The sequence below is a fragment of the Lonchura striata genome, chromosome 8 (assembly GCF_046129695.1).
Source record: "Lonchura striata isolate bLonStr1 chromosome 8, bLonStr1.mat, whole genome shotgun sequence".
NCBI lineage: Eukaryota > Metazoa > Chordata > Aves > Passeriformes > Estrildidae > Lonchura > Lonchura striata.
Window position 1 is genome coordinate 5,738,011 of NC_134610.1, and position 16,472 is coordinate 5,754,482.

The 16,472-nt window shown below is 41.4% G+C and overlaps 1 protein-coding gene across 1 annotated transcript; it reads left to right on the top strand.

Moving 5' to 3' along the window:
- Positions 1 to 5,612: 5,612 nt before the first annotated feature.
- On the top strand, positions 5,613 to 9,792 carry LOC144246692 (basic helix-loop-helix transcription factor scleraxis-like). Its single transcript, XM_077784904.1, has 2 exons — positions 5,613 to 6,071; positions 6,215 to 9,792. Exons 1-2 carry the CDS (start codon positions 5,613 to 5,615, stop codon positions 6,263 to 6,265), a joined length of 510 nt encoding a protein of 169 aa, XP_077641030.1. The 3' UTR covers positions 6,266 to 9,792.
- The last annotated feature ends 6,680 nt before the right edge of the window (positions 9,793 to 16,472 follow it).

The window sequence follows — 16,472 nt, forward strand, 5'->3', positions numbered from 1 at the left end:
TCTAATTTGAACTAAGAAATCCTGATCAGAGATGTCTTTGCTAACAGCAATGCTCATGTGGAATTGAAGCACTAAGGAGAACAAAGTGAAGTATCTAAAGAATGTCAGATTTTGAGTATCTTCATAGGAGGAGGCTCTAGAAGCTGAGAAGAGGGACAGAAACCATACAAACAACTTCAGTTGCAGTGATATTGCAGAAGCTGTGGTAATTATACAATAAATTATATTTCTTTCATGGGCTTTTGGATATCTTTGGATTAGTCAGCTCTAAGCACTTTAAAGCTATTGTTGGAAATACATTCTTCAAAGTACCTACAAAATCTTGTGCAATATAGTCCTATTCATAAAAGTAGAAGTATGGGATGAAAAAAGCTTTTTTTTGGCAGATGTAACTATAATTGGGAGGGGAAGATTGAACAAATCAAATTGCAATAAGGATTTTGAAGTGTCTGCAATAGTTGTTCCACACAACTGGATGATTCTACATCTCAGGTTCCTGTTCATTATTACAGTAGCTGAGTTTTTATTTTTTGTAACTAAAATTCAGTTGTATTTCTACAGCAGTATTCCACCATTATTAAAAAAAAAAAAAAAAAGAGAGAGAAAAAAACCACGAGTCTGTGTGAAGATTCAATGCCTATTTCATACTATACATTCTGCTTCTCAGTGACCTAGAAAGCTCCAGAAAAGCTGGATTTCCATCAGTGATCCAAGCTGGTACACCTGGGCATTGCAAAACAGACCTAGCAACACTTAGTCTCTGAAAAGGCAAAAAAATGGGATGTGGAGAGTAAAGCATTCCACAGGCTGACCAACATCTGACAGCATCTGGAAGTGGACAGAGAGCACAAGCTGCTGGTGCTTTGAAGAGCATAACACCTTGCTGGGCGCTGCTCCCAGCCCCTTTTCCCTATAAAACCAAGCTGAACACACTTCTGCAGTGCATGTTTGAGGCATGGATTCACGTTTGAGGCAGACTACAGGAGAGTGGGAGAGCTGCACAGAGACCCAAGCCACCACAGCTTCATCCAAGGTATGGTTTCTCACCAGCACAGGGATTTCCAAATGGATTAGCAAAGGATCTCAGCTCCCAAACCATGCACAACAGCTGAATGTTCTAGAAAACATCTTCCCAAACACTAACCAAGCTCTGTCAGGATGGATTTTAGAAGCAGTGAAATAAGGCAGCAGGCAAGGGAGGGCTCTGGCAGCTTTAATGAACAAAACAGACTGCAGAAACATCGTTTCCAAAACATTTTGTTTTCAAGGGCAGGTGTATTGTCCTTATATCACTTCAGCCTGACAGAGAAAAGAACATGCCTTGTCATCTTTCTGCTAAATGCAACCACAATCAAAAATTACTTCTGAGGCAGTTAATAACAACTTCGAGAGTATGAGCACAATGTGTAAAACACCACTTAGACTTGGCAAGTTTAAATGGTTTTGAAATAGCAGGTGAATAATATATTTGGATTTGCCTCTGTGGGCAGCCAGAGCAGAGAAAATTACTGTAAGACAAATTTTTTGTCAAAAACCTGAAGATAAACAACTCGGCTTCTTTTTGTCAAGAGTAACAGAGTGGGTGTATAAATAAAATGCAGTAGGCAGGATGTCCCTGGCGTTTAACAAGGCCTCTAGCACTCCACCACACAGAAAACTCATTAACACACCGGAGAATCGTGGCACAGATCAATTCAGATGAAGAACAGAGATTGTAAGCGAAGAGATTGCAAGTGAAGAGATAAGTGTCATGCTAAATCTGGCTGGCTGGAATATCAAGAAGGGACTTGTTAGGTCCCACATTAATCAACTACCAGCAGTGCAGGGCAGAGCTGCTCCTGCTCCTCCCCTGCCTGGGTACTTGCACTGCAGTAGCAGACTGAGAGTTCCAAATGTGTGCAGGATGTTTATTACAATCTGGAAGGTTCACCATCCCACCTGACAGGATTTTAACACATGAAGCCTTAAGTCCACCTCTTGATTAACCGTTCCTCATTTAACGTGCTCTGTGCAAGTCCTCCTTCGCCAAAAAATTCTCTTACACCATCCCATATTTTGACTGCTCCTCAATCTTTTCTCCTTAAAATCACACCCTTCAAGAACATGCGTAGAGCAAAATGCTATTTGAAAGATTATTCAGTCAACAGATATTTTATGGCAGTCACATTTATTAAAAATTGCAATAAAAATGACAACTCCATCACCCAGGTTTGTGAAGGACAGCAGTAGGTGTCACAGCCAGCCGAAGCCCAAGACAGACACATCATTGATAACATTTTGTCAAATATATTATTTTCAGCTCTGTGGACATTTCCAGCCATCAACATCCTGTATTTGTTTCTCTTTGTTAGAGCTGGACTCCCCCTTCTGTCAAATGTGATTGAGGTACAGCATGCACCTGCCTTATCAGGTAAGCACTGCAGAAGTGTCCTGGTTAATAAAACAGTTAATGACAAAGTGGTTTGGAAAGCTGTACAAGATCTGTGCTGCTTTTGCCTACAACACAGATATATCTCCTCATACATGTGAGCAATATTGTATGCAGAAATAAAAATGTGTAATGTCTTTGATGGAGAAGGCAAACAGAGTATAATCTTTCAAAAAACACAGCATGTGGCAAGAAGCACCATGGAGTGAGGCAGAAAGATATGAACAGTTGGGGAAAAACACCAAAAATTTTGTCCATAGGATACTACCATATTTCTGCTCTTGAATAAACAAGTGTCTCACTGAAGTCAGTGTAACCTGCAGGCACAGAATGAGGCCACAAACATTCAAGTACTTCTTTTTAAAGGCATTTTTCTCCCTGAATGTCTTTTTTTTTTTTTTTTAACGAGTGAACAATATTGTGTTATACTTCCTATTTAATGGAAATACATTTGGAAGGTTTCTTGGCTGTGACCAGAGACATTCAGCACTGCTAATTTAGATTTGTTTCTTTTGTTAGCCTCTAAATAACTTGCTCTTTTCATAAGCATAGCTTTTCCAAATTGACTTCTTCTGAATTCTTCTTTATTTTTATTTCCTATTAACACTGTTCTTCAAAAAATAAAAGCAAATTAAAGAAATGCCAACCACTAGACTGCAACTAATCAGTGAGATACTTCATATTTCCAGTCTTTTGAATACTGTTGAATGCCTCCTTACAATGGATATCAGATAACTTTCTCCATGTAGCACGAAGGCAAATTTCAGGCAAAACGTTATCACTGCACATAAAATATTGCCCACTCTTCTGCTTTGCATTCATGCAGTCTCGTTCTTGCTCACTATTAGCAATTCAGCAAATTGTAAAATAACAGCAAAATAACACCTTCCTCGAGGAATATGCTCCCCCAGCACTTGCATAAATATTATCCCAATCAATAACCTAGTAATTAAAGTCACCAGCATTCTGGTCTTCTTTCAAGACTCCTTATCTAACCAAAATAAAAAAAATTCTTGCATTACTATTTCCAACTGCCTTGGAAACAGAACAAGAATCATTCAGCCACCCCTTTGTCCTTAACCCCCAAATTACCTTTTGCTGTAAAGTCACAGGAAATCATTCTGGTTTTCTCTGCAGATACAGCATCTATTTTGTTCCTGAGTATTGCTCATTCCTTTTCCGATTCTTGGTTTATCAATAAATTCTAACTTTGAGAATACCAGTTTTAGTTTTGTCTCGGGGTTTTTTTTCGTTGAAGGGGGTTGATTTTGTTTTGGTTTACCTTCAGTAATAAAAGAAAAAAGAAAAAAAAACCAAAGAAACTGAGATGCTAAGGACAGGAAAACACCGTTAAGCAAATGAGTGAGTCTGACAAAGAATCAATTACATCCACTGCTCAGCCACCAGAACATATCAAGGGTGAAATCCTGCCTCCATTAAAGTCAATGGTAGATTTGTCATTGACTTTGTCTGGTCAAGAATTTCATTCTAGAAATATTGGAGGTGACAAAAAGGAAGAAGTCTGCATGGAGGATAGAGCAGGCTTACCTGGAGACTTCAAAGAAGCAGCCCTTCTAGGATTGAAATTCAACTTCAGAACTTTCTAGATCATTTACTTTTTGAAAGGTTAAGCAGATAGAATATCCTGTTGTGAGAGTAGGATATGGTTATATTCACAAACTGCAGGAAAACTGCATGACTTTGAACACAGCTTTCCCCAGCATCTGGTGATGAAGGGCCACATCCTGCTCTCACCCCAAAGAAATTCCTCTGGATCAGCAGCATGGCACACACCTGCCCATGCAGCCTTGCATTCCTTCAGCCTTTGCTATCAAACACCTCAACCTCAAGCTAATTTTATTGCAGCAATATTTTGCTATCAAAAGACTTTCGCTCTCTTTCTCCCAAGTAACAGAAAGAAAAATCACATTAAATAAGTGTTGCTCATTAATAGGCCAAGGTAGGACACTGCTGCAACAGGCTGACAGAGGTGTTGGTCCATTTTTTCCTACAACTTCCAAACAGAAAGTGCAACCAACATAAACCAGCACTTTGCCATCCTAGCAGAGGAATGCACTGCAGAGATGCCCTGCCTGTTGATATCAGCTGCATTTTGAGAGGGCATGAATCCAGCCAAACATATCTAAGCAGCTGCTGATCCTCAGTGTGTGCATCCATGATTAGAGAGATATGACTCTGCTAATCCAGCCCTGATTTGGGAAGAAGGATTCATATCTAGGTCACCACAAATAAGCTTTCAGGTCCACAGGAAAAGAGTCAGTAGGGGCTGCTTAATCAGGTAGAGATGATTCATTTGAGTAAACCTGTGCCATGACCTTTCATGAGTCTCTGAGCTCAGACAGGATGTCAAATTTCTATGAAGAAAAGAGGTGCAATCAATTAGTGCTTATGATGACCTTTTAATAAGTAAATGATTGAGGCAGACACTCATTCTGAACAGAATGAGAAATTGGATTTGTATGTGTCTAGGGTTGCCTGGGGAAGGTGGTGAAATCCACCTCCATGCTTGATCTATCACTCCAGCCAAAAGATAACCTCAAAGGAAGTTGTAGCCAGGTAGCCAGGTAGGGGTCAGCTTCTTCTCCAAGGCAACTAATGAAGGGACAAGAGGACATAGCTCCAGGTTCAGGAAGAATTTCATCACATGAAATTGGAATTGGAAGGGGTTGCCCAGGGAGGTGGTGGAATCACCACCCCTGGAGGTGTTCAAGACACAGCTGGACATGACACTCGGTGCTATGCTTTAGCTGGCAAGGTCATCACCTTTTCAGCCGGCCAAAGGTTGGACTCCATGATGTCTGAGGTCTTTTCCAGCCTGAACGATCCTGTGACATACATCCCCACACGCATGCATACACGCGGCTGGAACAGACATGGAACACGGGGGCGCAGAATGGCTAAAACCCGCAGAGGTTTGTCCGCCCCACGAGCATCGGTGTCACCGCTGGATGCGCGAGCCGCAGACGAGCCCCCCCGGCAGCGGGAGGCGGAGGAGCGGGGGTTTCCCCGGAGCCGCTGCCGAGCCCGGGGCCGCGACAGGTGCGGCGGCGGCCCCCGGCCGGGAGCAGCCGCCAAGCGCGGCCGGCGGGACACGGGCGAGCAGGGGCGATGCGGCACCTGCCGCGCATAAAAGTGATGGAGCGGCGGGGCGGCGTTGGGCGCCATGCGGGCCGGCGGGGGCGCGGCGGGCGCGGGGCAGGCGCGGGGCGCGGCGGGCGCGGGGCGGCGGCGGCGGGCGCGGGGCGGCGGCGGGCGGCGGGCGGCGGCCAACGCGCGGGAGCGGGACCGCACGCACAGCGTCAACGCGGCCTTCGGCGCCCTCCGCCGGCTCATCCCCACCCGCCCGGCCGACCGCCGCCTCTCCAAGGTGGAGACGCTGCGCCTGGCCTCCAGCTACATCTCGCACCTGGCCAACGTGCTGCTGCTGCAGCAGCGCCGGCACGACGAGGCGGCGGCCGCCGAGCAGCCCTGCGCTACATGCCCGCAGCCCTGCCCGCAGCCCTGCGCTGCATGCCCGCAGCCCTGCCCGCAGCCCGCTCAGCCCCCCCAGCCCCGCTCGCCACCAGGTGCCTCCGCGCCTCGGTCCATCTGCACCTTCTGCCTCAGCGAGCAGCGGCAGCGGGTAAGGGCCGGCTTCCGAGAGCCTCTCTTGGAGCTCTCCGTTGGGGAGGTTATTGGTATCCCCCGCAGGTTTGGGATTGAGCCGGCCAAGGGTTTAGTGCTGTCCTTGGTGCCTCCTAACCTGTGTTTTTGTCCGTCGAACAGCACCGAGAAAAAGAGAAACCATCACCTGGTCCAGCCGTAACCGGACTCTGAACAGGCTGAGGTCTCGCAGCACTCCTGCTCTGACTGTACCACTGCTCTGGGTAACATCGCCTCACTCGTGCTGCATGTTTACATTTAGATAGCATAGTGCTAAAATAATTACTTTTTAAGCCTAGGCACTTTGTTTCATATTGTAAGGGGTTTTTTTCAGGGTGTTTTGCAACTGAAATTCACTGTTTCTGTTGAGACGGTTGCACCTGGTGCTGCAGCTATTTTAGCGCGGGAAATGTTAAGGCTCAGCAGCCAAGCCCTGATCCTGATGCCTCCTAAACCTGTGTCGCATGATGAAACTTGAACTTCCAAACACACAGTGTCCCCTGTCAGGAGAAGCTGTCATGAACACGCCGTGCCCTACGCCTCCAGCCCAGCCCGGGCTGCACGCAGCGCTGCCGCCCACTCCTCCAGCTGCACGCCAGACCTTGGGGACAGGGCCTGATGCCGACAGCTGACATGCTTGAGAGGTCTCAACCATGCTGGGAGATTATTTTGAGGTGTTCACAGAAAGTCGGAAAACTTCCAGTGAAAGCAGCGCCTCTGGCTGTGCACAGGCGCAGAGCACAGAGGCACGGGACGCAGCCAGCGCAGGAGAGAAAGGGGAGAGGCGCAGTGTAAGCGATGCTCCTTTCTTATTAACAGCGTGAGTCGTGCCAGTCCTTTAAATAGCACGGGATATTCCTAAATCTGGCAAGGAGGCTTTCCCAAGGGCTTCTACCCATCACCCAGGTCCTTCCATAATCGTGGCCTGTACATCGCTGAGGTTGTTTATCTCCCCTCAGTTTACTAACGTGTATATTTTTTTTCAGAAGTAACTCTAAAAGGCAAATAAGCATATTCTGTTTGCAGATTTGGACATTAGTGAAGCAGCAGGCTAAAATCTTAAACCCCAGTAATGCTGGATTTTAAGAAACACAGAGGTTAATTTTGCAATGTTTTCTGTAGCTATTTATAATGTAATTAATTAGGCTTTAACTTGTTACTTTGGGAGGCACTCTGTACTCTTTGAGAGCTTGGTAGCTGTACCACTCCAAGAAGTGCTGCAAGGAGAACTTGTCTCCTTTTTCCTTCCCTGATGCCATCTGTGCTCCTGGCCAGCCTTGCTGCTCTGGCCAAATGGGGGGGCTGAAGAAGCAGCACTTTTCTGTGCAGGGTTTTCTCTTCTCGCCCTGCAAAGCTCAAAGCAGATTCTGGCAGTCGTTATGAAGAACTTGGCAAGAGCAAGGTCGTGGTGTACAACTTCACCTTTTTAGTTTCCCTTCTCCCCTGCCCAACACACAGTGGCCATTTTTTTTGTAGCACCATGAGAAAAAATCTGCTGTACCAATAGAAATGCAATAAGCTCTTCCTTTGAATTCTAACAAAGAAAAATACCAAGCAAAGCCCCAGCGATTCTGCATCACGTCAGTCTCTTCAGTTATTAAAATCTAAAGGCTGTATTTTCCTGGATTGAGAGGAGATTTTTGCTTTTAGAAGGTATCTATCATTAATCTTTTTTTAATGAGGAACTTTCAATTGCTGCCAGATCATAGTCTTTGTTTGCTTTGGCACTGATTTGCAAAGCTGGAACTCTTCACAGCTTTGTATAAAGTGGGTTTTTTTAATTTTTGTGTTGTGTCAGTCTCTGGTTGTGGGTATAGAGTTCTACAAACATATCTTCCTGGATTTTTTTAAATCAATTTGGAAAAATTGTCTTTTAAAAAGTTATTTGCTCTGCAATTAAAGCTGATCTTATAGTTAGGCCCTACATTATTATGAACACATTAAACCAAAGTATCTGACCTCTTTATAGACAATTAATACTCACTTATTAGTTTAGCTGTATCATTTCATACGATACCCTAAAATGACAAAACATAATGCAGTTACAAACAATTTTAGGAAAATATTTCATTGACTATGCTCTGAATTTTCGAGTTTGTAAGAAAGCCAAAATTATTTATTTCATGTTTTCAAAATGCTGTGATTTTATTGCAGTTTTATGAGTTTTTAGTGTAGCTCTTGGCAAATGAAGTATATTTGGATTTAATGAGATATCTTTACACTTAGTTATTGAAGGAAACGAGTGTAAAATGTGAAGTCCACATCTGTACCAAAGTAAGAGCTGAAATCTCACAACTTGAAACCCTCATGAATAATTTCTACAATCCTATAGGAATTTGATGCTCTCCCTTTAAAAGGGATTTTAGCTCCCTAATTTTGTAAAGGGTTTATACAAAATGTTTTTCAATGACAAAAGCAGGAGCAGCCCCTAACAGCTTGGCCTTGTCTCCTGTTTAATGTGGCTCAGTGTTATTAAATTCTTCTCTTTTTACTCAGGATAAACTGTTGAATTCAACTGGGCTTGAAGATTTTCTCAGGGTTTAAATTACTAAATAATACAGGAGTTTCAGCAACACTGATTGATTGTGGCAGAAATTAGACCCCAGAGCACTGTGGCCCAAATATTTATGGTATAGACAGATAATGTCTATCCAAAGCAATTATAACCGTGATTTCTCTGAGGAATGTTTATGTATGTGTAACTCTGTGTATTTAAATGAGGAAAATTGGGGACAAATCCTTCACTTTGCTGAAATGTATTTGTAATGTAAAACTTCTCTACCCCAGGAGGAAAAGAAAATGAAATCGAGCTGTTACTCTGCAATGGGCTTTCCATAAATCAAGGGAAAAATAATTTAATTTTTGGAGACACTGATTAATTGAGGGCTCAGATTGCACATATAAAGAGCTCATCATCATTTGGTGTTTTACTGAGTTTTTATTGTATGAGCTTGTGTGTCTTATCAGTACTATCTTTTTAATCATGGAGCAAGGTTATTCATGGCATGCACAAATATACAAATCAAAATCTTGAGGGTGTCTGAGAGTAAGTACCCTACTTGATGGCAAGGCATTGGCATAATGTGAGTTTTTCCAGAGGTGCCAAACCACGTCTTGTTCTGCAGATATTGGGGTTTGACTTATTTGTGAGTGCATTCTGTTCTGTATGTATGAACAGAGGCATGCCTGATACCAACCTCAGCTTTGTTTTCCTGTAAACACTTGGCTATTCAATTTACATGATGCATGAATAAAGCAGAAACAGTGAGATATACACCATTTGGTCTCAGATCCTATTAAATTATTGTTAAAATAATCCAAGCATGGTACTTTGTATAAATCATTTTACTTAGCCTGCTACATCACTGTATAAAAACAGCACCAAGCAAAGTGAATAAATCATGTTGTTTGATCTTACTGGTTAAGTTTAAAGAAGCATTTGAACATAGTTCTTGGTTATTTATGAATTAATCATAATGTAAGTCAAAGTAGTTTCATATGTTAGCTTCTATTTTCATTTCTGTTCTACAAAACAGAAGTTCCCTTTCATGGAAAATCTGCTTCGTTACAAAAATCTGTATTTGTTTGCAAAATGTGATTATATTTGCTAAAATAAACAGTATTTTTGTTACTAATTTAAACAACAAACTGCAAACATTAAAATGGAAGTTCTCTTCTATAGCCATCTTAAAGTACAAGTATTTAATGTTTTTCTTTTCCTTTTTCAAATCTATCTTTCCAAGATTTCAGCAGCATACTGATGTGGATGAATGCACCATGTGTGTGCATTGGCAGGAGAGAAGGGAAGTGGGTGGAAAGCTTGGGAAAATGAAAAGTGAGCTCCTCTGCTCAGGGCCTGCACAATATCCTCAGTGCCAAACACAGGAGGAGATGGAGGGAGCAAAAGGATGGGGAAAAGGGAGAGAGAAGAAAGGAAGAGGTTGATTCATTAGTGGAAGTTCATCAGAGCAGACAAGTAAAAGAGCCCAGAGTATGAGCAGTCCCTGCTGTGTTTCTGTGCTTTGGCCCGCTGCACTGTGAGACTGTTGACACTAGATTCAGAGAATATCACCAAAATTTATATCAAACCTAAACTGACTGCCCAAATAACACCTTCGAAAAAAGAAAATGGTGTCTTGATTAATAGTAAGACCTACTGGATAATACAAGGTGAGGAGAATGAATTTATATAAAATTAGCTAAAATAGACAGCATGCTACAAAGGCAAGATCTGGGAGATCTCTTACACCAGGAAACCTTTGAAGGTTGAAGAAAAATGGTTCTAATGAATCAATATGAGGATTGTGAGGGAAGAAAAAAAACTATTACTGGGATGAAAAATACCATAGAGTTTCATGAAAGTTTAGGGGGGGGAAAAAAGGCCATTTCTTAATAGTGAGAAGAACCAAACTGGCTCCTGTGGATATATTTCTTTTAAAGCCTTCTCAAAATTTGAATATACATTCATACCTAGGCAACCCAGGTTCTTATTTCAAGTTAAATCATTTAGCTGTTGCAATATAATATGAAGTTTTAGAAGCATTGAAGATTCACCCCACTTTTGACGTCATACAGCAAGGAGCACAGAATTCCTCAGAAGAGGAAGGCATGGATGAATAAAGAAGAGTAACCAGTAGCCCACCATGGAGGATACTCCCCATGTTGCCAAGAAATCCCCCTCTTTGCAAGGATTTGACATCTTGATACAAGTAAACTATGGTGCACCAAAGAAAGCAATCCCTGTTTTGGTGATAGATAAAATGTAACAAAATACTTCAGACAAAAGTTGCTTTAGAAAGGCCTTATCTCCTCTTTCATTTACAACATTCACATTACAGAAGTGTTGTGAGGTTTTAATTAAACATTTGGAAACTGCTATGTGCTCTTCCAAAGGAGAAGTCAATACAAATGAGACAATTACACTGAAATGGGTGATGGTACAAGGAAGTGATAAAAGTAATTCTACTTGTTATGGCATCTCTCTCCAACATCTTATTGTGTTTCCTTCACATTATTAAAATAAGCCCTACTTTCTAAGCATATGTATGCAGATCATTTTTAAATGCAAAGATTGCAGAAACAGGTAATTCTTTCAATAAGACAGTGGAGCTTGGTGGGAAGGGTAGGCATCTGTCAGGCCCAGATAAGATCAGACAGCTGTGCTCTATCCTGAAAGGGTGTCATGAAGCTCACTTTTCCTAGGGAAAATCTTTGGTATGAAAAGCAGCAAAATGAAATGAAGCCTCCAAACAGATAAGTAAAGAAAACACAAACTCTCAGAGCTTGTTTTAATCCAAAATACCAACTCTGTATCAGGTGAAAAGATGCAGGATGGGAGGAGGATAACATCTTTACCAAACAGCAAAAAATAAAGGGCAGAAGGATCATTTCACTCTATAGTGTCAAATTAATCCTTTATATTAGAAACAAAGGTGACTTTAGCAACAATAATCACTGCAGAGAGCCATTGGAACAGGGAGAGGGTTGGAACACAGGACACCCAGGACAGGCTGTGGGAAGAGGGGTGGTTAAAGCAGAGACAAGAAAACCAAGAGGGTGGAAATCCAACAGCAGTGTCACAGCAGCTACACAGGATGATACAGCCAGGCTCTCCCAAGGGACACACAATGAAAGCACAAGCAGTAAAAATCACAACTTGCAATAATTGAATCTTTATTTTCTTTTACTTAAGGAAGAAGGCTTCTCACCACAAGCATGGTTAAGCACTGGAACAGGTCATCCAGGGAGGCTGTGGAAGCCTCTTCCTTGGAGAGCCTCAGAACTTGACAGAGTGAGGGCCCAGCTGGGTCTAACTTTGAAGTCAGCCTTGCTTTGAAAATGGAAGATGTATGGAATAACTCAAAAAGTCCTTTTCAATATAATTTTTCCTGTGATTTTATGAAACGATGAGTTTAGTGCTCTCTGGAAAGAAAGTAGAATAGAATAAAAAGAAAAGTGCAAGATCTTCAGAGGAAAAACCTATACTTTTGGTCAGTGCCAGGATCTATTATGCCAGATAAGATGAGAGGCATCCAGGTATGCATATAAAGAGGGGAGCAAAAAAGATTCCTGAAGAAAGTAGGAACTCAACAGACCTATAAAATTTCCAAAAATATAAACAGCCAGAGGCAGGGGTCTGTTTCTATCAGAAGGACCGCTCAAGTCTGAATAAGTAGAGCTTTTAACTATTTGTATGGATGATGTTTAAATTTACAGGTGACAACTTTGGAGGCCTGATTAAAATCAGGGATTAACTCATAGAAAAGTGTTCTTTAAAAGATGCATTTCAATGTATAAATGTTGGTAGTGCCACACCTGGCAGGAATAATGCACCACACAAACATATGATGGAAAATGACAAGCAGAAAATTATTTTTGAGGTGTTGCATATCACAGACATGACAAGCCTTTAAAGCAAAGCCAAGAAAAGCAAACCCCACACTAGATGCAAACTTCACTGAGACCCCTTTTGGCAATATTTTCTATGATTATTAGAACTTCCCAGAATTTTTTCTGAAACAGCTGGCTGGGCGGAAAATCTGTTAGAAGTTGTAGCTTAGAAGAATATTACAAGTAGAGAAGTACATAGTCTTAATTACTATGTGTATGCAAATGAGATGATGGAAAGGGAACTGAGATGATTGTGAATGCCAAACTAAGTAACAGTGAGAGAGGATATCTGTATCTTATTTATTTATTAATAAATATCTCCCAAAGATACCAGCAGCAGTATAAAAAGAAGTTATAAGACACTGCAGTTTTCAAGGGTAACATTTAAGGAACCTGTATTGCTGCTGGTGATGGGAGCCTGGGACCATGCTAAATACATGCATATACAACAATGAGACTACCAGAAGCACACAATAGAAGTTTTAGCATTGTGGTAAGAGGTATAACAAAGAGATTCAAGATATATCTATGGGAAACAGGCGCCAGGCTGCAGGGAGCAAGGCCCACTCTGCATTGTTTTGTTACCACTGCAACCGATTATTTTTATTTGCCACACTGCTCAAAGAAAACCTGAGTGGAAAAGACAGGCTTTAATAACAGGTGCTGTGAAAGATAACAGCATAAGTGAGAGTTTCTGGCTGATGTAAGAGGCAGTTTCTGGAACGCTCAGTATCTGCAGCAGTGTGAAACACCAACCCTGGAGCAGCCAAGCACAGGTCAGGCCCTCTGAAGCAGGAACAGTGGCCAACAAGACAGACCCAAAGAGGAACAGCCAACAGCAGCAACCCGCAACATTCCTGCATTGTTCAGAACAGAGATTAAACCAGCCAGAGGCAGGAGGAAAAACAAAGACCACTTTTCTGCTACATAAAACATGGCAGTGCTTATTTTAGCCTCTGCAATGAGATGGAACAGAAACAAAATGTACGTTATGGGGAGCCTCTGCATTCCAGCAAATGCCACAACATTGCCGTGTCCTCCATCCCACCAGACAATCCTTTGGCACATGGCAGCTGTCACCAACGTAGTGCAAATGAGCAGATCCTCTTCTCTGCAGGAATTGTTTCTCTCTGCCCTCATGCTGTGTTTGCCTCTCCTCAAGTGGCCCAACTTTCCCCAGGATGCATAATACACAGGAAATATTCCTTGAAATATTTCCTTACTACTGTTAGGAAAACACCGCCATTCTTAAAATGTTTTAATTAAGATGGTTAAGCTTCTTAATTAAACCTATTTAAAAGGCCTATTCTCATTTCCATTATGAACTTTAGAGATCTTATGGCCTCAAAGAGTACAAAGGGGTGCAAAGGTCTCCATAATGTAAATAAGAATTTGTGAATTTATTTTCACTGGCATTATTTATAGTTAGTCATCTTCTCATGTTAGCTTAATTATCATCTGATTCTAAAAGGCTAATAATTTCAATCCATTACCCTCCAGATCTGCTTCTCTTTCACAAGTAGTTTAACAGCTGCCAAAAATTTAAAAAAAAAAAATAGAAAGAAAGATTAAGAGTCAAAGCAATGCAGAAAATCAAAGCTATTAAAAGACAAGGTTGGGCAATCGCTGAACCAGTGATGCAGAATTTGTTGCTCACCACCTCCATCTGCTGAAAGTTTCTGTCTGAAGCAGAAACAGATCAAATCTTGTAGGTATCACTGCTCCTGCACTGAGAATACAGCTTAAAATATATCAGTAGCAGTTTCAAAGAATGCACTAGACAGTTGGTTCTGGGGGGTGAAGCTCTGGTTCCTTTTGTCAGCTCTGCTAGTCCCTTACTCTGCCACAGGCAAAGACAAAACCTTCTAAAACTGTACAGTGAGGAATTGCTGGAACTTACCTCTCAATATCCAAACTCATCTGATTTTCAACAAGATTTGCATCTTTGAAAATGAAACTAAGGCCTTATGGGGGAAAATTTGCTAAGATTCAGATGCTGAATAAAAATCACAATGCATACAAAGATCAACATCTACACACACACCCAGACCCCATTCTGTGCATGCGCTTCCAGAACCTTTACCTGAACCCCACAAGAACTGACCAGTGTGGAAAGGAGCAGGAACAGAGGGAACATCTTTGTGTATTCCAAACTGAGAAAATTATCAAAATAATGCAGAATAATTTGAAGGGGGGGACATCTAAGAAATTATGAACAAAGAATATGTGTTTGCTACCAGCTCACTTCCACAAAGAGACAGGCAGAGTATCTTGCTGCTGAGTAAGACCAGGCCTGCACAGGGAGAAGGAAGTGGAAAAGATGCTCTACTTGGTATGTTTGTTCCTTTTTCCTCTCCCAAGACCTAGAATTGAAATGCACATTTCAGTAACTTAGCTGAAAACAGCACATTCTGCAATTTCCACTGAGCAGGTCCCCCTGCACAACTACTGTTCCACAGCCAAATGTTAGCAGAGCAGCTGAACCTCACACAGGCCTGGAAAGGAAAGGGAGAGCTCAGGAGCCTGGAAGGAAAAGGGAAATTGCAGTGCTGACCAAGGAAAATAACAAAACCCCCTCCTGTTAGGCTACTTGATGATATATGGTACATGGTTTGAGCTTCCTTGTGAATCCCTGTCAAGTCAACTACCAAGCAGAATTGGAATATTGCACCAGATAATGTCCCAGTCCCAATCTTTTTTCAGGATTGGTACTCCATTATGCTCCCACTTTAGGTGGAAATGAAACCTACGGCCCACTTTGCCTCAATATGTAAGGATAGGTTTCTAATAACTCTGTGTCACCTTGGAAAATTAAAATAGTACCTCCTGTTCTGATTGCGTATGAAAGTATAGCTAAAACAAATTTCATGGCACTGATTAAGTATCGTGTTCACTAAACTTTCCAATCCCATTATGGATCTTTCTATATTGGTGTTAGCGGAGGCTGCACGGTGAGTAAGAAAAATCAGATTTCAGGTGCTCACAAGCATGACAAATAGGCACTGAAGTGGCCTTGAGCACTGTGATGTAGTAACAGAGAGGAAATTGAAGCATTCAATATTCTGTGGTGCCTGAGCCCTCTGCAGATGGCTCTTGGATTTGAAGATACAGAATTATTTTTGTTGGAAGATCAGGGAGGTTTGTGTTGGTAATCTAGCAAAAAGAAATCATCTTGTTTCATGAGGGCTTGCTGTTTGTTTTGCTTTGACAATGCCAAACGAAATAATTTTAATGCAGGCAGCATAATATTAGTAACAATAACACACACACACTAACTTGCAGCTCTTACTTTAGAGCTCATCTCTAAATGAAATCAATGCAAGATTTAGCAAGTCCTTCATACAGTAGCAAATATCCAGTTCCAGGAGGCTACTGTACATTTCTGTGTTAATTAGGAGCTTTGTGGAATTTAATTCAAGGTTGCTGACAGAAAGGTTTGTGATGAGGAGTATTTTAAACCCATGACTGACAGTAACAGCAGTGCTGCAGTCTATTGCCTTAGTTGGACTATGTGTTCTGCCCATCTTCATGCCCAACCATTTCATTAAATAACTTGATGCTTAATAGCTCATGAAAAAAAATATATTTCTGTATGTTAATCTTCGAATCATTCTGCATTTTATAATTGGATTTTATAAATAAAATGCATAAACTTAATTATATGCTCTTATTCTGGGGCCTGTTTCTATCTGGCAAGTAGACCTGTGGAAAGAAATGAATTCATAGTTGAATAGAGGATCTGAAAATATTTATATATTATATAATCCATTTAGACATTCACTTTCAGTGAATGAAGACAATAGCAGCAGGTATCTAACAATTAGGTGTCATTAGTACATGCATAAATATAGATTTTAATCTGTTATACTGCACTGAAATTATCATGGTTTAATATTTTTAAATTAAGAGCTTCACTGTTTTAGATCTTCATATACATGGAAGTGCTGCAAATTTTTAAATAAATTTTAGTATTAAAAACTCACAAAATAAA

Bases quoted from the DNA above. Each gene is read 5' to 3' on its own strand.
- LOC144246692 (XM_077784904.1), top strand. From the start codon at position 5,613: ATGCGGGCCGGCGGGGGCGCGGCGGGCGCGGGGCAGGCGCGGGGCGCG. The intron at 6,072-6,214 runs GTAAGGGCCGGC...TCCGTCGAACAG, and splicing joins TCAGCGAGCAGCGGCAGCGG to CACCGAGAAAAAGAGAAACC.